Raw genomic sequence first — 24,891 nt, forward strand, 5'->3', positions numbered from 1 at the left:
AAGGGCAGTACCTGCTGTATGCCTGAGCACTGAGCTGAGCACCAAGAACAGAGACCAAAGATGCACTCGGAGACGTGTGGATCCATAACTATCGTAAGCGAGGCCAGGGCTTTGACGTTGACCACAAAGACTGTGGTGGCCTCGCCTTCCCCCAAAGTGCTCTCCATCAAAGAGGGCATCTCCGTCCACCCAGTCACTCAAAGCACACAGAAAGCTGTCCTTGGCTCCTTCCCCCATCCAAAGAATGCTACCATGTTCCGAGCATCCGTCAAGTCCCTGGTGCTCCACTGAGTAGCCCCTATAATCCTTCCAACCTCAGGACAGCTACTGCTATTATCCCAAGTGTCCAGATCAGGAAACAGGCTTGGAATGGTTAAATAACATTTAGTAAAGGACAGGTCTGGGGCTCTTGCCTGCATCTTTTGATTACAAAGCTCATTCTTGTAAGACCACAAGGTTCTAGCCCCTCCCTCAACTGCCAAATCCAGAGCTGTCTCCTGGGCCCCCTCCATCCCCACCACCCCTGGTCAGTCTAGGGGTGACTGACCTGGGCCATCAGAACAGCCTCCTTTTGGGGAATTCCCTGGCCGTCCAGTGGTTGGTTAGGACTTGGCACTTTCACTGCCATGGCCCGGGGTTCAATCCCTGATTGGGGAACTAAGATTCTGCAAGCCGTGCGGCATGGCCAAAAAAGAAAGAAAGAAAGAAAGAAAGAAAGAACAGCCTCCTTTCTGGTCTTCCCGCCTGCAGCCCTTTTCCTTCACGTCCAGTTTTCTACCCAGGTGCTAGTGTGATTACCCCCCCAAAGAAATGAGATAATATCAGTCCCCTACATCAACAAAGTCAACGCCCCACAACTTCCCAGATTACACTCAATAGCTGCTCTGGCATTTGGTCCCCATCACCTCATCTCTCCTATCACTTCCCTCCCTGTTCCATGGACCCCAGGCCTTAACGACACCAAGGAATCATGGACCCCAAACACCTTGGAGTCTTTTGCTGTGTCTTTTCCTCCGCCCGGTACGCTGTTTCGTCCCTTCATTGATAGTCAGGCTTCTCATCCTTCAGGACCCAGTTCAAGCCTCTGCCAGCAGTCCAGGCTGACAGCCTCATGAGCCGTGGGCTGAGTCTGCTTCCACACTAGACTCATTTCTTTTTTTTTTGGCCGACCCGCGACTTGTGGGATCTTACTTCCCCCACCAGGGATGGAACCCGTGCCCCCTGCAGTGGAAGCACGGAGTCCTAACCACTAGACTCCCATAGGAGTCCCATGGGGCTGACTCATTTCTGCTTCTCCCCAGCAACTAACACGAGGTGAGGCACAAAGTAGACATTCACTAAAAATCTGAATGAAGAGATGAATGAATGAATGGCATATTCCCTCACACCTTTATCCCAGCATAAAGACAAAGAAAATAAGTTCCATGAATGCAGGGATTTTCTAAAAATTGAAATATAATTGATGTACAGTATAAGTTATGGGTGTACACTATAGAGATTCACAATTTTTAAAGGTTATACTCCATTTGTAGTCATTATAAAATATTGGCTATATTCCCTATGTTGTACAATATATCCTCATAGCTTAGTCATCTTATACATAATAGTTTGTACCTCTTAATCCCCTACCCCTATATTGCCCCTCCCCCTTCCTCTCCCCGCTGGTAATCACTAGTTTGTTCTCTATAACTGTGAGTCTGCTTCTTTTTTGTTATATTCACTAGTTTGTTGTATTTTTCCAGATTCTACATATAAGTGATATATACAGTATTTGTCTTCCTCTGCCCGACTTATTTCACTTAGCATAATACCCTCCAAGTCCATCCATATTTTTGCAAATGACAAAATTTCATTATTTTTTATGGCTGAGTAGTATTCTGTTGTGTGTGTGTGTGTGTGTGTGTGTGTGTGTATACCACATATTCTTTATCCATTCATTTGTTGATGGACACTTAGGTTGCTTCCATATCTTGGTAATTGTAAACAATGCTGCTGTGAACATTGGGGTGCAATTATCTTTTTGAATTAGTTTTTTTAAATTGTTGTTGTTGTTGTTGTTTGGAAATATACCAAGGAGTGGAATTGCTGGGTCATATGGTAGTTCTATTTTTAGTTTTTTGAGAAATCTCCATACCGTTTTCTGCAGTGGCTGCAGCAATTTACATTCTCACCAACAGTGTACGAGGGTTCTCTTTTCTCCACATCCTCGCCAACATTTGCTATTAGTGTTCTTTTTGATGATGGCCATTCTGACAGGTGTGAGGTGATATCTCATAGTGGTTTTGATTTGCGTTTCCCTGATGATAGTGATGTTGAGCATCTTTTTATGTGCCTGTTGGCAATCTGTATATCCTGTTTGGAGAAGTGTTTATTCAGGTCTTCAAGGCAGGGGTTTTTGCTTGCTTTGTCCATTGCTGGTTCTCCAGTGGCACTATGGCACCTGGCACATAGTAGGTGCTCAATAAATATTAGTTAAATGAAAAAAAACAAAACAAAAAAGTAAATATTCATTAAATGAGTGAATGTGTGAAAGATGCACAATTCAAATCTGGCTGCGGCTCTAAGGACACATAGGCACACACGATGTGATGACAATGGTAATCCGTCTCACGGGTCAGTGATTTTGAGCTCAATACATCCATGATCACTTAAAGTCCACTCAATAACAATGTGAGGTGGGTTGCCTGGACCACACACCAGCCTCCTATGCAGTCTCCCTGCCTGAGTGGCCTTTCTAGAGCATCAATATCACCAGGCCAGCCCCTGCTCAGAAAACCTCTCCAGTTCCCCGCTGCTGATGAGATAAAACTCAGACTTTCTCACCTGACTTCCCACTTTAGCACGTACCACCATTCCCCATGTACCAGATTCTGGTCCCAAGGTAGTTCCTGCGTCTCCCCACCTCCATGCCTTTCTTCATGTTGTTCCTGACCCTTGGAATACCTTTCCCTCTCCCATCTCCAAGTCCAACTCCTACTCTTCCTTTCAAGGTGAGCTGCAGGAGTCTTTCTTGACCCTTCCGAAGCTGGAGGGCAAGCCTGTTACAAATACAGATGACCAGGTCTCTTCCTTGGAAATTCTGAGTCAGTAGATCTGGGTTTTTAGCAATTACCTCTGGCAATTCTTATTTTCAGTCAAGTTTGGGAACCACAGTATATCAGATAGGCAAGGCTAACGCTAGGTTATGCTACATAACAAGTATCTCCCAAATCTCAGTGATTTAATACAACAAAGGTTTATTTTTGTAATGGGCTTGGGTTACTTCCCAGAGCACCTATCCTTCAAGGAAGACTCAGTGCTTCAGGTAGCAAAATTTAAATGCAGCTTAACAACCCATTGGACTCCGAGTGCCTCATATTCAAGGACCCCATCTGATTAATCTCTGCCTCCCCATGGTACCTGGCACAGGACCTATCATACCTGCTTGCTCAGGAACAAAAGAAGGAATACCCATTTGACCTATTCATCCATTAACCAGTATTTATTGAGGCCCTGCTCTTTGTGCCAGGACTATGCTCTGTGGCTACAGACACAGAAGAGGGCAAAACAAACGTCAACCTGTCCCCATGGAGCCACTTACCTAACTTCTCTAAGCCCTAGTTTCCAAATCTGTAAAATGGGCTCTAATCCTTACCCTTCAGGCACAGCATGAGGATTTACTGAGAAAACGAGCATGAAAGCCATTTATAAACTTGAAAAATCTCAATTCAAGCAGATGTGGAAAAGCACTGTTATTCTGGTGTGTGCCCCTTCCTGTTCCTCCACCCCTCAAATCCAGTGCTCAGGTTATATTCATTAAGGCCCTGGAATTTAGTCACACATCCCTCTCCACACTGTTCCTACTGTCTGTTAAAATCATCCTGAACCCAAAAGTGAATATAATGTTAATAACTTACATAGTGCTTATCATGTGTCAAGCTCTGTTTAAGTGTTTTTGTTTGTTTTTTAATTTTTTTGGCTACACCACACAGTATGTAGGATTTTAGTTCCCTGACAAGGGATCGAACCCGCACCCTCTGCATTGAAAGGGCGGAGTCTTAACCCCTAGGCCACCAGGGGAGTCCCTGTTTAAGTGTCTTATACGTGTTAATTCATTTAATCTTCACAAAAACCATCTGGGATTACTGTTATTATTATCTCCATTTACAGATAAGGAAACTGAAGTAAAAGAGTTTAAGTAACTTACTCGAGACAGGAGCTAGGATTCAAACCAGGCAGAAATCCTGGACTACTGAAACATTCTCCTGATCAACTGGTATCTGCCTCCCAGTGGGCTCATTCTAGCCCTTCTCTCCATCAAAACCAGAGTCAACATCACGCAGCAGAGACTAGATCATGGCACTGACTTTGTAGATGTGTTTTGGGAGAACCGATGGCGTTATAATATTGAGTCTTCCTATCCACGTACGTGGTATATCTAGCCATTAGTTTAGGACTTCCTTAAAGTCTTTCAATAAAATTTAAAAATGTTCTCTCATAAAGGCCATTGACATATTCTTAAAAGATTTATTTAGGCACCATATATTTCTTTTTTAAAAATATTTATTTATTTATTTGGCCGTGCTGGGTCTTCATTGTGGCATGTGGGATTTTCATTGCCGCGTGCAGGATTTTCTTTGTGGCATGTGGGATCTTTTTAGTTGTGGCCCGCGGGATCTAGCTCCCTGACCAGGGATTGAACCTGGGTTCCCTACATTGGGAGCGTGGAGTCTTAGCCACTGGACCACCAGGGAAGTCCCAGGCATCATATATTTCTGTAAATGGTGTTTTTACATTTCCTAATAGTTTGTTGCTATGATTTATAATGGCAATTTATTTTAAGGTATTTCTCTTATTCCCGCAAACTTGCCTCCACATACAGCAAGGGCCAGAGACTGAGGAGTGCTCTAGGACCCTCCTCCTCCCACACCATCCCTTCCAATCTGCAACTGTGTCTGATAGATTCTGTCTCTTTAGTGAATGTTGCATCCCTAACTTCAGGCCTCATTATTTTTGGCCTGATTCCTAACTGATCTCCCAACCAACCTTCACTATAGTCAATACTTACTGCACCCTTGCGCAAATAGAGAAAGGTGTCCTTTCCCAGGACACTCTACCTCCATCTGTCAGATAACTGTTGTAATAAATGTTCAAATACATGGTGTCTACATGTACTTGGTGGCCCTTTTGTGTGATGCCTTGTGTAGTGCACACTGGCACAGTCATCTGTGGTGACCTTGCACATGGCTACCAGAGGGTATCTCTGTAAAATTAAAGTTTGATCATGGTGTTCTATTAGGGGCTGGCTGTCTGTGTCCCCCCAAAATTCATATTTTGAAGCCCTAATTCCCAATGTAATGGTAGCAGAAGATGAGGCCTTTGGGAGATAATCAGGTTTAGATCAGCTCATGAGGGTGGAGCCCCTGATGGGATTAGTGCCCTTATAAGAAAAGGAAGAGACAGCAGAACTTTCTCTTTCTGCCATGTGAAGACACAGTGAGTACAAGCTAGGAAGAGAGCCCTTACCAAGAATTAAATCTGTTGGCACTTTTTTTTTTTTTGGCTGCACCACGCTGCTTGTGGGATCTCAGTTCCCCAACCAGGTATCGAACCCTGGCCCTGGGCAGTGAGAGTGCAGAGTCCTAACCACTGGACCGCCAGGGAATTCCCTCTGTTGGCACCTTGACCTTGGACTTTCCAGCCTCCAGAACTGTGAGAAATAAATGTCTGTTGTTTAAGCCACCAAGTATATGGTATTTTGCTAGAGCAGCCCAAGCTAAGACATATTCCTTTGCTTAAAATTATTCAAAGGTATGCCTTTACCATTCTTTCTTTGACATAATTATTTAAAATAAATAATACTGGGCTTCCCTGGTGGCTCAGTGGTTAAGAATCCACCTGCCAATGCAGGGGACACGGGTTCGAGCCCTGGTCTGGGAAGATCCCACATGCCACGGAGCAACTAACCCCATGCACCACAACTACTGAGCCTGCGCTCTAGAGCCCACAAGCCACAACTGCTGAGCCCGTGTGCCATAACTACTGAAGCCCATGCGCTGAGAGCACGTGCTCTGCAACAAGAGAAGCCACTGCAGTGAGAAGCACCGCAATGAGAAGCACCGCAAGGAAGAGTAGCCCCCACTCACTGCAACTAGAGAAGGCCCGCGTGCAGCACCAAAGACCCAATGCAGCCAAAAATAAATAAATAAAACAAATAAATAAAAATAAATAATACTTTCACATGGTCCAAAAATCTAAATTATACAAAAGGTTTCCAGTGACAATTCTTACTCTAACGATTGTACTCACTACCTTAGTCTCACAAACCACCCACAGGAACCACTTCTATTTGTTTATGCACAACTTTCCAGGATTTCTTTATGAGGTTCCAGGAAAAACATGTACATATGCCCATGTGCACACACACACACTCACACACACACTTTTTTTCTTATACAACAGTAGCATGATACACTCATTCTAACATTTAACTAACAATATATTTTGAAATGTTTTCATATTTATACATAATGAATATCTTCATTCTTTTTGATGGGTGCATACTCGCTAATGGACAAGTTTCAGATGTACTGCAAACAATATCCAATGAATAACATTGATGTATGTGTCATTTCACACATGTGCAGATCTGGTGAATTAAAATTCCATTTCTTCACCCTTTGCAGCCCATATGGACTTGTGACTTGCTTTGACTAATAGAATATGGTGCAAGTAATGTTGTGCCGGAGGGCCTCAAGAGACCTTGCAGCTTCTACTCTCACCCTCTTGGAACTCTGAGGCCACTATGCTATGAAGAAACCCAGGATGAAATACCATAGAGAGAGAGTGGCTCAGCCATCCTGGTCAACTGGACCATCAGAGCTTAGGTCCCAGACATGTAAGTGTGAGAGAGGTCATCGTGGGCCATCCAACTCCAGCCAAGGGGCAAGCTGACCGCTGCTAAGTAATCTAAGGTAAGATGGGCAGAAAAACCACCCAGCCATTCTTAGAATCTGGAGACACAACATATGCATTCAGAATTCAGAAACAATATATACATTCAGAAGCTTGATAACTATGGTCTGGGTTGTATCATTTTGCAGCCCCACCAATGAGTGAAAGTCCGTGTTTCCCCCCAGTTTTGCCAAAAGACTATGTTGTCAAACATATGGATTTTGCTGGACTTCCCTGGCGGTCCAGTGGTTAAGACTCTACACTTCCACTGCAGGGGGCACAGGTTCTATCACTGGTCGGGGAACTGGGATCCCACAAGCTGCGCAGCGTGGCCAAAAAAAAAAAATAGAAGAAGAAAAAAAAAAACATATGAATTTTGCTGGTGCAATAAATTAAAAAATAATATCTCAGTATTATCTTAATTTTCACCTCTCTTATTATGTGCAAAGATGAACATCTGCATATTTGTTTGTCTTTATTGTCTTTTTGTGATCTGTCATGTTCTTTGCCCATTTTTTTTATTGAACTGTTGGTCTTTCTTATCGATATATGGGAGCTCTTTAAATAGTAGGGAGATTAGCCCTTTGTATATGATAAGGATTGCAAATATTTTTTCCCAGTTTATTGTCCTTTGATTTTGCTTTGACTTTTTTTGCCATGCAGAATTTTTTCCCGTAGACAATATATTAATCTTTTATTTTATAGTTTCTGAATTTTTCATATCCATTGGTAATGTGCTTTTATTTTTATTTTTTTTACTGAAGTTTGGTTGATTTACAAAGTTGTGTTAGTTTCAGGTGAACAGCAAAGTGATTCAGTTATACATACATATATATCTTTTTTTTTTCAGATTTTTTTCCCTTATAGGTTATTACAAAATATTGAGTATAGTTTCTGAATTTTGAGTTGTAGTTGGAAAGGCCTTCCTCACTCTAAGAATTATAAAGAATTTTGCCCATATTTTCTTCTAGTATTTTATTTTATTTTTTAAATTTTTAAAATTTTGGCTGTGTTGGGTTTTTTTTGCTGTGCGCGGGTTTTCTCTAGTTGCGGCGAGCGGGGGCTGCTCTTCGTTGCGGTGCACGGGCTTCTCACTGTGGTGGCTTCTCTTGTTGTGGAGCACGGGCTCTAGGCGCATGGGCTTCAGTAGTTGTGGCACGTGGGCTCAGTAGTTGCGGCTCGCGGGCTGTAGAGTGCAGGCTCAGTAGTTGTGGCGCACAGGCTTAGATGCTCCGCAGCATGTGGGATCTTCCCGGACCAGGGCTTGAACCTGCGTCCCCTGCATTGGCAGGCGGATTCTTTAACCACTGCACCACCAGGGAAGCCCTCTTCTAGTATTTTTATGGAGGTTATCCTGACAAGTTGTGTGAAGCATCACCTTTAGAATGAAGTTCAAGGCCAAGGTTATGGCATGGGTGACCTGGTGTCATCCACATGGAGAGGAAACAGGAGGAACAGAAGCTGGTTTAGGAGATCCTCAGGGGGAGACGATGCATGGTGTTTGGGACACGGTGAGTTTAAGACATTCATGGGACCTCCAGGAGGGGAGGAGGGGATGTCCAGGAGGCAAGTGGATTCAGGGGTCTAGAGCTTACGAGAAAATTGGGGGCTGAAGATGTGGGCTTGGGAGCCAAATACGGATGTCAGTTAAAGCCACGAGAATGCGTGTAGAGTTTAAAGAAGGGAGGTTCTCAGATGGCTCTCTAGGGAGCGATCAAGGTAAGGCTCAAGACACATCATGAAGAGAGAGCTGTGTGGGCTTCATCTCTGTAGCCCCTGGGGCTTGGGCACAAAACCAGCCTCAGAGATATCTGTAGGGTGAAGAGAAGCCCTTTATGTAATACATGCATGGACATCTTTGGTTCCTGGGGAGACGGCAAACAGGGAATGGGAGGAGGACCAACAACCTCCCCGGCAGTCCGCCCCAACCCAACAGGTGTGGAAGAGAGACCCTGTGATGGGGGAAGGAAGAAGGCTCAGTCTTGCAGTCGGCCCCCTCCTCCCCCCACAGATGATCCAAAACAGAGCATCAATAGGTGGCAGCAACTCCCCAAAGGTGGATGGAACACAGGGAGCCATCCCTGGCTGGCGTTTTCCTTGGATCCTAGCGTACTGGTTAAGAGCATAGAGTCTGGGGCTTCCCTGGTGGCGCAGTGGTTAAGAATCCGCCTGCCGGGCTTCCCTGGTGGCACAGTGGTTGAGAATCTGCCTGCCAATGTAGGAGACACGGGTTCGAGCCCTGGTCTGGGAAGATCCCACATGCCGCAGAGCAACTAGGCCCGTGAGCCACAATTACTGAGCCTGCGCGTCTGGAGCCTGTGCTCCGCAACAAGAGAGGCCGCGATAGTGAGAGGCCCGCGCACCGCGATGAAGAGTGGACCCGCTTGCTGCAACTGGAGAAAGCCCTCGCATAGAAACGAAGACCCAACACAGCCATAAATAAATAAATAAAATTAAAAAAAAAAATCGTCTGCCAATGCAGGGGACACGGGTTCGAGCCCTGGTCCGGGAAGATCCCACATGCCGCGGAGCAACTATGCCTGTGCGCCACAACTACTGAGCCTGCGTGCCACAACTACTGAAGCCTGCTCACCTAGAGCCCGTGCTCCGCAACAAGAGAAGCCACTGCATTGAGAAGCCCGCGCACCGCAATGAAGAGTAGCCCCTGCTCACTGCAACTAGAGTAAGCCCGCGCAGCAACGAAGACCCAAAGCAGCCAAAAATAAATAAATAAATAAAATAATTAAAAAAAAAAAAAAAGCATAGAGTCTGGAGCTTCCTTTCTGGTTCCAAATCCTGGCCCTTGCATTTACTAGTGTGTAACTTTGGGCAAATTACTTAACATCTCTGTGCCTCAGTTTCCTCCTCTGTAAAATGAGGACAATAATAGTACTTTCTCACAGAATTGATATGAGGATGAAATGAGTAAATATTTATAAAGTACTAGTATTGGTACCTGGCACATAGTGAATGCTAGGTAACTATTAAATTAAAAAGAAATAATTTCATTCCTTCGTGAATACTTATTGACCAGCTACTATGTGCCAGGCACTGTTGTAGGCACTGGGGACACGGCAATGAATAGTGCAGGTGAAAATCCCTGTCCTCATGGAGCTTACATTCTAGTAGGGTGGAGAGGAGGGGTGGAGGCAGACAATATATAGAATAAATTAGCAAAATATATGGTGTGTTAGATCCAAGAGGAGACACGAGAGATGGGCAGGAGTTGGCAAGACAGCTAGCCTAGGATCTGGCGCACAGTAGGGCTGAGGAGATGGAAAGGGGAAGGAAGACGAGCAGCAGCGTGGAAACCCTGGCAGAGACACTGGGGCTGCTGACATCATCAGAGTGACAATCATGATCATCACCGTCATATGACGGCAGCAAACACTTAGCTAGCACTTAATACCAGATACTGTTCTTTCACTTTACACATATATCATTTCATCGAATCCTTACGGCAACCCTATGAGATTGGTACTGTTATGGTTCCCATTTTTCAAATGAGGAAACTGAGTTAACATAGAGAGGTTAAGTAGCTTGCCTTACAGGGTTATACAGCAAGTGAATGAGCTGGGATTCCAGCCCAGGTCATCTGGTTCCACTGTTGGTAGATGGACCCGCAGATGGAGGGGACAGGACAAGCTGCCAAGCATCAAGATCAAGTAGGGTTTGGGACTTCCCTGGTGGTCCAGCAGTTAAGGATCCGCCTTCCAATGCAGGGGACGCGGGTTCAATCCCTGGTGGGGGAACTAAGATCCCACATGCTGTGGGGGAACTAAGATCCCACATGCTGTGGGGGAACTAAGATCCCACATGCTGTGGGGCAACTAAGCCTGTGTGCTGCAAGTAGAGAGAAGCCTGCACGCTGCAACTACTGACCCCACTCGCTCTAAGCCCAAGCACCACAACTAGAGAAGCCCGTGCACCGCAACGAAGAGCCCGCACAGCCAAAATAAAATTAAAAAAAAAAAGATCAAGTAGGGTTTGACCTTCACACAGACTGAGAGGAAAATACCCCCCAACACCCACACATTCGAGGCCCAATATAGTTAATGCACCCTTCAAGGCTGCTCAGAGGGCCTCAGAGGAGTCAAAAAGGACCATGAAACAGAGATATGGGCTCAGCTCTGGAAAGCTCCATCCCCAGAGCCATTCCCTCTAGATGGCCTCTGCTCCCCAGCTCCTCCACACACCACTCCATGGGGCTTTGAGCCCAGCCTCCTATGTATGACCTTAAGTCACCATCCCATAGCCCTGTGATCCCATCCAGAGACCACAAATAAAATGATGACTATCATAATCCTGGGTAATTTAACAAAGGCACCAACAAATCCAGATCATAGCTGGAACCAAGAAGGCAAGTCATCAAAAGGCTGAGAAACAGAGAGAGGCAGGTGGGACTGGTGGGCCCAGAGAAACCTGGAATCCACAGTAGTAAAAGCCTGCAGAGGGGGGCTTTTGCAAGACCCTTTCATATCCTTCCTTACCTCACCTGATATTGCTCAATTCTTACCTTAGGCAAAACAGAAATGACCAGACCAAGTTGTCAAATGGAGAAATTAAGGCCCACGGAGAAGCAATGAATTATTTAAGACAGGACTAAAGGTCAGATGTCCAAAACCCTTCCACCGTACCACTCAGAGAGACAGAGAGAGACTAGGGACAGAGACAGAGGGAAAGAAAGGAGGGGGGCAGGGAGGCAGAGGCCAATAGGAAAGACCCAAGAGCAGAGCAATTCTTCCTCATGATTTCCAGGGAACTCCGCGGGCAGGGCTTGGCCTCCCAAACCCTTCATTTAAGCCTCTAACCCTTCATTCCCCCTGTGGGTTGATCAGAGCAGCACCATCTTCACTCCTTCATTCCCAACCCCAGACGAGCCAAATTCTAAAGGGAAGAGGAGAAGGATCAAAGCCCCTCACATAGAGTGATACAGCACTTGACAGTTTCACTATCATTGAACTTTAGAGCAGGGAATACCCATAAAGACTATCTCCCCATCCCCCTATTGCCATCCATTGTAGACATGGGAGATCAAGGCCCTGAGATAAGAAGTGACTTTCCTGAAGTCCACAGCAACTCAGTCACAGAAATCTAGGTTTCCTTGGAACTTCCCTGGCTTCCACTGCAGAGGGCATGGGTTCGATCCCTGGGAACTAAGATCCTGCATGCTGCACAGCGTGGCCAAAAAAAAAAAAAAAAAAAATCTAGATTTCCTTACCAGGACATAATAGAGAGGGGCCCTTCCTTCCCTTGCTTGACCTTCATATAACTCCCTGGAAAGAACCCTGGGATCCAGGAGAACTAATATTCATCCTGGCTATGCTGAGACTCACTCAGTGGCCTTGGGGCCTCCTCCTATAGAATGTAGGTTCCAAAAGTGCAAGGCATTCTTGTCTGTTACGCCCTCATGTATCTCCAGCCCTAGAACAGTGTCTGGCCCATAGTAAATTCCCAATAAATATCCACTGAATGAATGAATGTCTACAGGGCTAGGGTTAGGGAAGTGTCACCGTGACAGCCTGAAGCCTAAAAGAGAAGACTAGGGAACCATAAGCTTCATCTTCAGTTATATGAAAGGCTAAGATTCTGTCCACAAATATTTACTGAGGGTCCACTATGTGCTGGGTACTGAACTAGGTGCTGGGATTCTGGTGAGAACCCTACAGTCATGCCCTCACCTCAAGAGCTCACAGGCCACTATAATGTGGAATTTTTTGTGGGCTCCAGAGGGTAGACTCCGGTGCAAGGTGGGGGTCTGGGGGGGCGGTCTAAGTGACATGCTGCTCAATATAACAGACTCTTTTCTCAGCCTGAGCTACCCTGAAATGGTGTCGCTGCTCAGAAGGTGGTGAGTGCAGCGGGACTGCAGCGTTCAAGCCGGGCGCCAGCCGCCCACCTGTCAGAAGCTGTGCCAGGAGTATGCGGGAGAAGAGATTTCTGCCTCGGGTGAGGTCACTTCCCACCCCCAGATGCTCTGCCTACAAAACCCTGCAACTCTCTGATGCTGGATCTTTTTCTTTTCTGAATTTCAAGGTCTCATCATGTGGACAGCTCCAAATTCTAAGTCGTCTGCCCAACACTCCCGGACCCAAAAGAAATAAAGCCGAATTCAGCCAAGGTCCTACCACCCACTGCCTCTGGGGATAGTCAGCGCCCCCTCCCCGCCGCGTGGGGGCTGAAGGGAGGTAACTCGGGCACCGGGGTGCCGAGGACGTCGTGGGGAGATAGGTGTTCCAGAGACGTAGTTGACAGGGCCGAGACATGTGACAGTCGAAGCGTCACGTTCTGTGGTCTGAGAGGCTGGGACCGGGCCGGTCACGTGACGCGAGGAGGGGTGCACCGTGGGGTGATGTGAGATGAGGGGCCTCTCAGATTACATACCAATGACGCATTCTCACCCCTTTTGGCAACTAGATTTCCGTTTGAAGATGCGATAGTTCCGGCGAAGTGGGCGGGTTCTCACGTCCTGGCAATTTTGCTTCCGTTCGGGGCCCTGCTGCTTCCGACCTCCGCCTTTCCCTCGGGTGGGGAAGGGACGAGATCCCGTGCGCATGCTCCAGTCATCCCAGAGGGGGCGGGGCCGAGGCTACTGGAGAGGGAGGGGGGGGGGGAAGAAAAGGGAATTCCAACCTGTGGAAACTTGGGGGTCCCCGAGGTCGGCTCCTTCCCCTTGACTGTGGATGGTGCCAGGGAAAGAGCCTCTGGCGGCTCGTGGGGGGCAGTTTTGGGGTCCGCAGGGTGAGGGCGGAGGGGAGTGTCAGAGTGTGAGTGGGATACGGGAGTTCCAAAGTTAGAATCTTGAGGCCCGCCGGGCTCCGGCGCCGGGGAGAGGGAGCTCGAGCCGCCATGCGGGACAGGACCCACGAGCTGAGGCAGGTGAGAAGTCGGCGCAGCAGGGTTGGGGACGAGCGGACGGGGTGGGGTCTGGCTGGAATGCAGGACTCCTGGTCTTCGGGGCAGGGAGGGGTGGCTGTGGGCTAGGAAGGAAAGACCCGGAAGTCTGTGAGTCCTGCTGGGCGAGAGCAATAGCAAGGAAGTGATGCCAGTGACCCCGGCCCTGGCAGGGGGATGACAGCTCGGACGATGAAGACAAGGAGCGAGTCGCGCTGGTGGTACACCCGGGCACTGCACGGCTGGGGAGCCCGGACGATGAATTCTTCCAGAAGGTAAGAGGCTGGGGTCTCGGCCTGGATTCACGAGGGGGCTGGAGGACCCGAGGAGCATAGCGGCCTGGAGTACCCCCATATCTCCTTCAACCCTCTCGGTCATCCTCCCCAGGTTCGGACAATTCGGCAAACTATTGTCAAGCTGGAGAATAAAGTCCGAGAGTTGGAGAAGCAGCAGGTCACCATTCTGGCCACGCCCCTTCCCGAGGAGAGTGAGTGAAACCCTGGGTGTAGAACGCATGCTCAGCCAGAGGGATTGTGGGGATTGTAGTTCCACGCAGGTGGTGGGCAGGGAGATTTGTTGAGGTAGGGGCTGCTGTTTGGGCATCACGGCTTTCTCTTGTTCAGGCATGAAGCAGGACCTGCAGAACCTGCGCGACGAGATCAAACAGCTGGGGAGGGACATCCGCGCACAGCTGAAGGGTGAGCTCCTAGGACCTCAGACAGATACTTTCCTCTGATCCTGCCCAGCTCTTGGTATATCTGGGGAGTGTGTGGCCCAGAGAGGCCAGTGATATATATCCAGGTCACACAGCAGGCCTACGTCTAGAATCTCCGTCTCCTGGCTTCCAGTCCAAAGTTCTTTCCACAGCATATGCCTGCCTCTCAGGTTCCCTTATTTATAATTAAACCATTGACATTTGACCCTTGACTGAGGCAGAGGTTAGCGTTGCCACCCCACCCCACAAGTCAAAATCTGCATATAACTGTATGGTCCACCCTCCATATCCCAGGTCCTGCATGGGTGGATTCAACTAACCGTGGATCATGTAGTTCTGTAGCATGCATTTATTTTCTAAATATCCAAGTATAAGTGGACCCACGCAGTTGTGCAAGGATCAGCTGTACTCCTACAATTCTTGCTGCCCAGTGTGCATTCTTTGGGCAGGCAGATGGGGGTTTTGTTAGGAGGCCTCTGCATGCCTGTGGGAATTCTCCGATGTATTTATTGCAAAGAAAAATATACTTTTGCCTGTCAGAGACTCAGTCATTTTATGATAAATTTTATTTCCAAAAAAAATCCTATGGCGATAAGCGCCTCTCTATTGTATGGCTGGGTGGCTGGGGTCCTAGTCGCCAAACGAATTTCAGAAGCCACAGGTCAAACTCCCCTGCTCTACCAATACTCTTGTGTCTTTCCACAGCCATAGAGCCCCAGAAGGAGGAAGCTGATGAGAACTATAACTCGGTCAACACAAGAATGAGAAAAACCCAGGTGGGTTCATTATTCCCAGAACTAGAAAATTTCAGCTAGTGTTTTATAGATCATTAGATGGCAGATGTAAGGAGGAAGGGCCCTTAGAGATCATCAAGTTCAACCAGATGATTTTCCAAATGGGGAAACTGAGGCTCAGAGAGGAATAGGATTCACCCAAGGTCAAGAACCCAGGTCTCATGACTTCCAGTCCATTATATCCCTGCCCTCTTCTCCTCCATTCAGTGAGAAGTTGCTGAGTCCCTAGACATGATCTGGGCTCAGCTGTAGGAGATACTTTCTAGAAGCCAAGATGGGGAGTTAAGCTTGAATAGATGACAAAGACATTACTCAGGTAGGACTTGGTAGCTAGTGGCTCTGCCCAGGAAAGAAGAGGGTGCAGTCAAATGGTTGGGAGGTTCCCTGCCCATGTGACAGGGACATCCTCTGCCCCAGGGACAGAATTCAAGAAGTCAGGAAGAGGAACTTCCCTGGGGTGGAAGGTCACTGAATCAACAGCTTTGTAAGGAGATTTGAGGTGGTCTGAGCAGCCTCCTCTGGATGCCCAGTGAGGCATGGTTTGGAGTTCTTGGTGATCAGAGTTGAAGTAGGTGGGCCCAGAGCTCAGCAAAGACCCCAGATTGAAGATGGAACAGTTTGGGCATCTTGAAAGGGTACAGCTGAAGCCAGGAGAGCAGATGTGTCTTTGAGGAAGGAACTCCAAGGAATGAGCAGATTTTAGACATCAGGGAAATGGACAAGGAGAGAGGGCGTTTCGGGGGAGGGGGGGCTTGTGGTAGTCATTGGTGTGAGAGGCTGACGGCCCAGGTGGGCCTGTAAAAATCTGGGCAATCGCTATGACCCCCGGGCATCCCAGCACACCTCTAGTCTAAGCAGTGAGGCTGGTGTTCAACAGGCATTCCACAAACATTTGTTGAGGGCCTACTGTGTGCCAGACCATTTTTCAGCTGTTTGGGATACAGCCGTGAACCAAAGATCCCTATCCTCACAGAGCTTACATTCCAGTGCGGAGAGACAATCACCATAATAAGTCAGTAAATTATTTTAGAACATAGGAAGTATTAAGGGAAAAGAGCAGGAGGAGAGGGAATGAGAACATCGGGAGAAGGCAGGTTGCAATAAGGTGGAGAAAACTTCACTTAGAAGGTGACATTGTAACAAAGACTAAAGGCCTTTGTGGGGCCTGAGCATTCCAGGCCGAAGGCGTGCAAGTGCAAAGGCCTGAGGTGGGGCTGTGCTCTGCTCAGGGAGGAGTAAAGAGCCCATTGTGGTTGGAGGGAAGGGGTGAGGGAACAGTGTCGGGAGGTAAGGTCAGAGGGGCAACGGGGGAAGGGGAGGGTCATATAGGGCCTTGTAGGTCCTGGTAAGGGCTTCGGCTTTTACTTTGAGAGACTGGGGGAGCCTTTCAAGGTGGTCAAGGCAGCAGGCACCTATGAGCTCCTGCTCTTTGCTCACTGTACCCACGGGGATGCTGAGGCCCAGACCGGGCAGGGATCCTCCCAGGAGTACCCAGCTTCAATTCTCCATCCTTAGCACGGGGTCCTGTCCCAGCAATTCGTGGAGCTCATCAACAAGTGCAACTCAATGCAGTCCGAATACCGGGAGAAGAACGTGGAGCGGATTCGGAGGCAGCTGAAGATCAGTGAGTTGCGGCGTCCGGCCCACAGGGTCAGGTGACCTGACCAGCTCTGAGCCTGGCCTTTTCCTTCACAGCAAATGCTGGAGTGGTGTCTGACGAGGAGCTGGAGCAGATGCTGGACAGCGGGCAGAGCGAGGTGTTTGTGTCCAATGTGAGTGGCCGCAGCCAGCCTCCCTCTGCCGGGCCCCTCGTTGTCTCTGAGTCCTGGCCCTTTTTCATGGAGGGAATCCTGAGGCCCAGAAGGGCACGAATTAGCCTGCCTGGAACCACTCATCAGGGGCCTGGCCCCAGTTCTAGGCCTGAGGGCTGCCCCAAAGCTGAACAGGAAATTCTGAACCTGCTGCTGGTTTCCCTGTGACTTGTCCCTTCACTCCTGTCCACTCTCCAGATACTGAAGGACACACAGGTGACTCGACAGGCCCTAAATGAGATCTCGGCCCGGCACAGTGAGATCCAGCAGCTTGAGCGCAGTATCCGTGAACTTCATGAGATTTTCACTTTTCTGGCTACTGAAGTGGAGATGCAGGTGGGCACCCCAGGCAGCCGGCCAGGCTTGATCCAGCCCCCAGACGTGAGACCGTATTGTGCCTGTCAGCCCACCTCCACCCTTAGCCTCTCTCCCTGGGGCTTTTGTTCTCCTCCAGACTGGGCCAAGCCCCCAGGCTTGCCTTTATTTCCATCCTTAGCTGTGCCCCCAGATTGCGTCCTCCTCAACAGCTACTTGGATGGCCACTCCTCTATACGTTGTACCCCATCCCTCAAACTTGAGCCCACCCCAGGTATGGCCCCAACCCTGGCTCCTCCTCCACCAACCGAATCTACCCTCATACTTCTGAGAGCTCCACAGCTGCTCCCTAGAGGGCCTGCCTCCTAAAATCTGTACAAGGATGGGGTGGGAGGTGGTATTCTTCCCCCGGCCCTTATCTAAGCATAAGGGGAGCTTCCAGCCCTGTCCTGGAGGAGCTGACCCAATGCCCTTTCGCAGCTGGGAGTCATGGGGAAGAGCTTTCACTCGGTAGGAGTACCAGGATAGGGAGAGCTTCACAGCAGCGGGGAGACAGGCCTAAAGAACATGTGACTTCAGACAGACTTGTGAGGGGACAAAAGTTCACCCTGTGTGAAAAGATAGGAGCCATGTAAGGCACTCAGCTCCCAGCCAGCACTGTGAGTAGAGGTTGTACGGGGCGAGGGAGCAGGACAGAGGGACCACATGGTGGAAGGGGGCCTGGAAGCCACCTGCAGGAGAGTGGACTTTGGTCAGATGTGGTCCTGCCTCCACATCTTTGTTAGTGCAGTGTTTTCTGCCAGGAATGTCCTTCAGTCATTTGTGGTTGGGCTGGGCAGACTGAGGAGCTGCTGGGCTCTCCACCCCCAGTCATTCCTACCTGCCTGAACCGCCCCCTCTTCCGAGCAGGGGGAGGCGATCAACAGAATTGAGAAGAACATTCTGAGCTCAGCAGACTATGTGGAACGTGGGCAGGAACATGTCAAGATGGCCCTGGAGAACCAGAAGAAGGCGCGGAAGGTCAGCCTCCCCCCACCCCCAGCCTGGGTGGCCCTCCCTCCCCTCCTGAGTTTCCCTGACCCCCCTCCTCTCCCACAGAAGAAAGTCTTTATTGCCATCTGTTTGTCCGTCACTGTCCTCATTCTGGTGGTCATCATTAGCGTCTCCACGTTGGTTTGATAGCGCTGCATATTCTCGGTGAGATACTGTGGGCCTGCCCCCTGGCCTGCCCCATCCCTGACCCCAGCCTTTCCTCCTCCCCTCAGACCCTCTTCTGCCCTCCTTCCCTTGCAGGCACTAAGAGCACCAGGGACCCCGGGTCTACCTTCTCTCCCAGCAGCTGGGGGTGGGCAGGACAGAGCCTCCAGCCAGACCCCTTCCTCACACTGGCCTTGTGCAGAGGGGCAGACGGTCCTTCTGGGGTCGGCAGCCCCTCATCCATGGGGGCCTCCCTCCTCAAGCCACAGTGCCTGGGGGCGGGCCTGCACTGTCCTGTCTGGCTGGGACATGTGGTTTTGTAAGAAATTAAAAAAAAAAAAAAAAAAAAAGCTTGGAGATTCCCCTGTGCATGTGTGTTCCTGAAAAGGCTGGTCCAGGGCCTCCAGGTAACCAGCCTCCCCACCTCCTGGCCACCCTTGGGGACAGGCCCAGCCCAGGCAGGCTCAGATCAGACTGTCTTAGGTGCTGTGAGCACACCAGGCTGGCAGTGCCCTTCTACTCTCCCATGAGAATGAGTGGGGCCGGGAGGGGGTAACACCCCATCTGGCTGTGAGTACCTAACCCCAAAGCAGTGAGGCTGGGCCAGGCCAGGCTGGGACACAGGTGGGATGTGTGTGTGTGTGTGTGTGTGTGGCATCTGTGGGCATTCCTGAGGCCAAGAAGAAGAGGCACTGTGAAAAAGTAATTGAGCCTGTTACTTTGGATACAGTGGACTGGGAAGGGCCGGTCTCAGAAGGGGCGATATTTGAGTGGTGTGGCAAGTGAGGAGGGGCCGGTTATGGGAAGAATCAGTGAAGAGGTTGCCAGGCAAAGGGTTCAACAGGCCAGGCCCTGTGCTCAGAAAAAGGCATTGCCTCTTACATGAGTTCAGGTTAGAGAGCTTGGCACTGCATCAGCTCACCTTGTTTCTCGGGGGTCTTGTGGCTGAAGCGGGTAGAGGAGGCAGAGGAGCCTGACCCCAGGGCTTCCATGACTCACCTGAGCTCCAGGCTTCCACTCTAAATGTCTAAGATTTTCAAGTCCCATGCCTAGTTTCTGCAGCTGGGTGTGGCTTCTGTCCCCAGACACGTAGTTTCATGGCTCCTGGCTCCGAAGCCTGGTAAAAACAGGGAGGTGCCTGATCCTGACCAAGGTCTGGGAGCCGGGTTCCAGCCGCCCTGGCCCATCGCACTTTCGATCCCACAGGTCACCGCCGCTGCTCCTGTAGCCCAGCCCGTCTGGTTGCAGTACCTCTTGCTTCGGCCACCAAGTATGGGGTGCACACGTGGGTGCCGGGGCGACGCGAGCGATGAAGGGCTAGCAGTGTGGTCTTTGGGGCAGACTGGGACCCCGCCCCTGGACCCGGGATGGGGGAGGGGTCAGAGGGCGGGATTGGGCCGCGGTGACGTGGGACAGGACCGCTCAGCCTCCATCCGCGGCTGGGTGCCCGCCTGCAGCGCCTCCCTGTGGTCCTAGAACGGCGGTTGCTTGGTGCCTGCGCCAGATCCGAGGGTACACTTGGCCCCGAGTGTACGGAGTGTGGCTGAAGGGTGGCCCGGTCCCCACTTGGAAAACGACTGACTAGCGGACCTAAATGTTGTTCCTGAAGAGCATCAGGATTGGTCCGTAGGGCGTCCTGAAGGAGTGAGCACCGGGTATTAAACAGCAATTAGAGGACGCTGATGTGGGCGGGGCCTCAGAGCGAGTCGTCAGTCGCACCCAAAAGCGATTGGATCACAGAGCTCAAGGGGCATGGTCCAAACGCCAAAGGAGACGGAAGGCGGCTGGCCAGTGAGAGACTGGTGGGCGTGCGCAGGGAGTCAGAACCTCACGCGAGAAGGCGTGGCCGGATCGCTCTCCCTAGCTGCCCGACTTGCAGCTGCCCAAGTCTGGGAGGTTACCCACGCCTTCGTCCTGCCTGAGATCCTGTGTCCTGTGTACAGAAGAAACTCTAGACGCCTACAGGAAGGAACCCCTCATTTTCAGAAGCGTGCGAACACTCTGGATGCCCACCCAATGGGGAAACTGCGGGGCCGGATGGATCCTGCCCCAGGGGAAGATTGATTTGGACGTGGGGCCTCTGCGCTTCCCTGATTCTCCATTCTCTATCTCTTCCCCTTGCGGCCTGCTTCTTCAGCGGAATCCTGTCCTTTTGGTCGCCTTTGTCCAATCCCTCATTTTTCTGCCTTCGGAATCAAACTGCACGACCCGTGGTACCTACTGGAATCTGATAGAGACTGTCAAACCGACGCGGAGACTGCCACATCTACGCAGCTGGGTGTCCACGTGCAGTGTGTGTCTTCCGCTTGGCCGTGCTGGACAGCGCCACCCTGAAAGGCTGCTTACCCGTCTCACCCAGGACGCCGTCCAGAACCTCCTGGAAGAGGTGGCTAGATGGCCAAGCGAGAGCTCAGATGCCGGGCTCAACAATTTGAACTTTTTCTGTGGGCTGTGGGGACCTATAGAAGGTTTTTGAACAGGTGAGTGGCAAGTTTGGAGCCGACTTAGCAGACAAGTGCGCTGGAGGTTTCACAGGCTCCCTTGCGTATACCCATTCCCTGTGGGAAACCGACCTGAGTGAGGGGCCAAGGGCAGGTTTTGCACTGAAATCCTGGCTTGGCTGCTGTCAGCCCAGCTTTCAGGGAACATGGCCTGTGTTTGTTGTGGCTTTTCCAAATCATGTTGCATCACAACCTTTCACCTGCAGCCCTCTCCACTTACTCCCTCACCCGCTGAATATTTCATGGTTCAGATTCTTAAGAAAAGGAACCTGACTGGTCTAGGTCAGGCTACATTGACCTACCTATGAATTGTCTACCTTGAGTCAAGATTTTACCCTTGACCAAGATGTATGAGAGGTGTACATGGTACAAAACGCTGCAGCAGAGTGCATATGAAGCAAGAATGGACGAGTTCAGTGATTGATATCAGTTTCTGGTACAGCCCTGTGGTAGATTACTGTTCCAAATATATGCTGTCCTTCCTACTGGGCCCCTCACTTCAGGAGGATTATACATTCATGCCCCACTTACAATGGGCTTGGCTATGGCCAGTGGAATGTGAGTAGAAATGCAAAGTACCACTTCCAAATAGAAGCTTTAAGCACCAATGAGTATTCTGAGAGCTTCCCTTCTCTTTATCCTCGGCCATGAAACTGTCAGTTGCCAGATCAAGACTTCTTCAGCCTGGAACCCAGAATTAACAGGACATGAAGCTGAGCTGTAGCCCACCTGTAAAATGATGCGTAATGTAAATGAGAAACTTCTCTTGCTGTGAGCCACTGATATTTTGAGGTTGGTTGTTACCACATCAACAGTCCTTTCAACTGTTACAGAATTATTACCCAGCAGTGGGGTGTTGCTACAATAAAAAATAAACCTGAATTGTGTGTCATTGGCTTTGGAGCTGGACAGTGGCTGGTGAGGAAACTACCATTGGAAGCTAGAAAGATGGTGATGTGTGTTATGCAGTGGTGAAGCATTTTTTTTACCTGTAATCTGGAAATAGAACTAAGAGTATAAATAATGTCCAACTGAGTTTAGAGCTTTAGGCAAAAAATTGGGGAAAGAGAATATTAGTAGTATGCCTTGGTTGCTGTTGGGTGCATTTGACAAGTTACTGTAAGAAAGAGATGACTCAGAATATAATTGGCCAGTTTTTAAGCAGAAATGGAAGAGAATATAGAAACTCCAGGCAAGTGATCCAAATTTTTAACCAGTGAAAGATACAACTTGACAAGGCCATTAAGGCACAAAGTTTTATTAAAATTCATCTTTGTGGGACTTCCCTGGTGGCGCAGTGGTTATGAATCCACCTGCCAATGCAGGGGACACAGGTTTGAGCCCTGGTTGGGGCAGATCCCACATGCCGTGGAGCAACTAAGCCTGTGCGTCACAACTACTGAGCCTGCGCTCTAGAGCCCATGAGCCACAACTACCAAAGCCCGCACGCCTAGAGCCCGTGCTCCACAACAAGAGAAGCCACCGCAATGAGAAGCCCGCGCACTGCAAGGAAGAATAGCCCCCGCTCGCCGCAACTAGAGAAAGCCCACGCGCAGTAACGAAGACCCAACGCAGCCAAAAATAAATAAATAAATAAACTTATTTTAAAAAAACAAACTCATCTTTGTGGCAAGGGCCATATCAAGTGTATGACTCTCATGCCTTATGTAAAAACCTCTGACTTGGTCGAAGTGGTTCCCAGTAAATCTTTTCAGTTATACAAGGTGATTCAGGGAAAAAAGATTAAGAGTGTAACTCTCCACTTGCCTACAACTAAGTCGAAAAAGAGGCATGTCTGAAAAAATTGTGAGTTTGGCTGTTGGTCCATGGGACTGACTGGAATCAAATAGATAAGAAGTCCCCCTGCCTCCCCCGCCAAAAAAACCACATTAGCTTGGATTTTTAAAAGACCATGAGTGTTCAAGTCTTAAAATGACCTTGAGGGCTTCCAAATTTCTATGGGCATGAAGGAGACCAAGAAAGCTGCCTTATTAAAGAAAGGCATAACCTCCATGTGTTCTCAAATGTGGCCAAGGAGAATAAATGGAAAAGGATGGGCCATTATAAGGGCAGAGCCAGGACTTCCCTGGTGGTCCAGCAGTTAAAAGACTCTGCGCTCCCAATGCAGGGGCCCGGGTTCGATCCCTGGTCAGGGAACTAGATCCCACATGCTGCAACTAAAGATCCCGCATGCCACAACTGAAGATCCCACACGCCACAACTGAAGATCCCACACGAGGCAACTAAGACCCGGTGCAGCCAAATAAACAAACAAAAAAAGGCAGAGCCAAGGACATGGAGAAGAATGAACTAGGGAACTAGTCCCAGGAAGCAGTTCCGCTCCCAGGGGAAGCAGGGGGTCCTTTTCAACATCTGCCCAGCAGGATTTTAGAATTATCATAGACCAGTAACTTCTGTCTCCCATTTTTCCTTCTGAATGAGGGTGTTTACTGCTATTATCCTGTCCTTGTTCCACTTCATATGTTGGATGTGGTGGAGGGGACAGAGATAATTTGTGACTGATTGATTGATCCATTTATCTACTTATCTATCTAGTTATTTATCTATCTAGTTATCTGTTTATCTGTTTATTTACTTTGGGTCATAGGTCTCGGGATCAAGAGACGCCACATCTGGACGTGATACAGAGACTATCAGAGGTCCTGGATTTGAGCCTGATGCCATGATTAGATAGGTCATTTGGGTGGTCTGCCTTGAGAGGGGGATGCATTTATTTTGCATGTGGAGGAAACACAAAAGACAGTATTTGTGACAAAGAGGGCAGACGGGGGAAGGTTTTACAATTGTTCAAAAACATTCATTGGCCTTCCCTGTGAGGCCCCTCCATACGAAAATATTATATATCCCCACTCCACTGACATCAGCTATGGTTTGCTTTAGGCAATGGAACTTGAGTTTCTTATTACTCCTGGCACAAATTACCATAAACTTAGTGGCTTAAAACAACATACATTTATTCTTTTATAGTTCTGGAGGTCAGAAATCCAAAATTAGTTTCACTGGGCTAAAGTCAAGGAGTTGGCCGGGCTGGCTCTTTCTGGAGGAACCATTTGCTTACCTTTTTCAGTTTCTAACTGATGCCTGCATTCCTTAGCTAGTGGCCCTATCCTCCATTTCAAAGCACATCATTCCAATCTTGGCTTCTATCATACCACCTTCTCCTCCCACTCTGACCTTCCTGTCTCCCTCTTATAAGGACCCTTGTGATTACCTTAGGCCTATCCAGATTCTCCAGTATAATCTACCATTTCACCATCCTTAACTTAATCACATTGGCAAAGTCCCTTTTACCATATCAAGTAACATTCTCAGGTTCCAGGGATTAGGATGTGGTCATATTTAGAGGGCCATTGTTCAGCATACCACACCACCCAAATCCACATTTAACTGATTCTTTCATTTATTCACAAAATATTTATTGAGCAAGACTTACGTACCAGGCATTATGGCGGGTGCTGGAGGAATAGAGGTGAAAATTCAGACAAGGTCTCTGCTTTCATGGAGTTTATATTTTAGTGGAGATGACAAGTAAAGAAATAGCTAAGACATCCCAAAACCAGGACATGTATTATTAAAAAATTAAGCAGTGTGTTGTGACAAAAAATTACAAGGGGTTGGAGATGGCTGTTCTAAAAGATAGTCAGGAATGGTTTCTTAGGGGAGGTGACTTATCCAAAGGGCAGAACTGAGGGCTCAGAAGGCAGAGCAGA

General features: G+C 48.9%; 1 protein-coding gene across 4 annotated transcripts; it reads left to right on the forward strand.

The window, feature by feature from the left end:
* Positions 1–13,440: 13,440 nt before the first annotated feature.
* On the forward strand, positions 13,441–22,040 carry STX4 (syntaxin 4). Of its 4 annotated transcripts, none has more exons than XM_036827278.1 (11): positions 13,441–13,812; positions 14,001–14,102; positions 14,215–14,314; positions 14,451–14,525; positions 15,248–15,318; positions 16,852–16,960; positions 17,032–17,108; positions 17,346–17,483; positions 18,372–18,482; positions 18,561–18,659; positions 18,756–19,006. In XM_036827278.1, exons 1-10 carry the CDS (start codon positions 13,783–13,785, stop codon positions 18,639–18,641), a joined length of 894 nt encoding a protein of 297 aa, XP_036683173.1. In that variant the 5' UTR covers positions 13,441–13,782; the 3' UTR covers positions 18,642–18,659; positions 18,756–19,006. The 4 variants fall into 4 exon arrangements, with proteins under 4 accessions (XP_036683173.1, XP_036683171.1, XP_036683174.1 ...); XM_036827279.1 differs by lacking the exon at positions 18,756–19,006 and adding an exon at positions 19,866–22,032 and having other exon boundaries at positions 13,533–13,812; XM_036827276.1 differs by lacking the exons at positions 18,561–18,659; positions 18,756–19,006 and adding an exon at positions 19,866–22,040 and having other exon boundaries at positions 13,504–13,812.
* Positions 22,041–24,891: the final 2,851 nt, after the last annotated feature.

The sequence above is a fragment of the Balaenoptera musculus genome, chromosome 15 (assembly GCF_009873245.2).
Source record: "Balaenoptera musculus isolate JJ_BM4_2016_0621 chromosome 15, mBalMus1.pri.v3, whole genome shotgun sequence".
Lineage (NCBI taxonomy): Eukaryota > Metazoa > Chordata > Mammalia > Artiodactyla > Balaenopteridae > Balaenoptera > Balaenoptera musculus.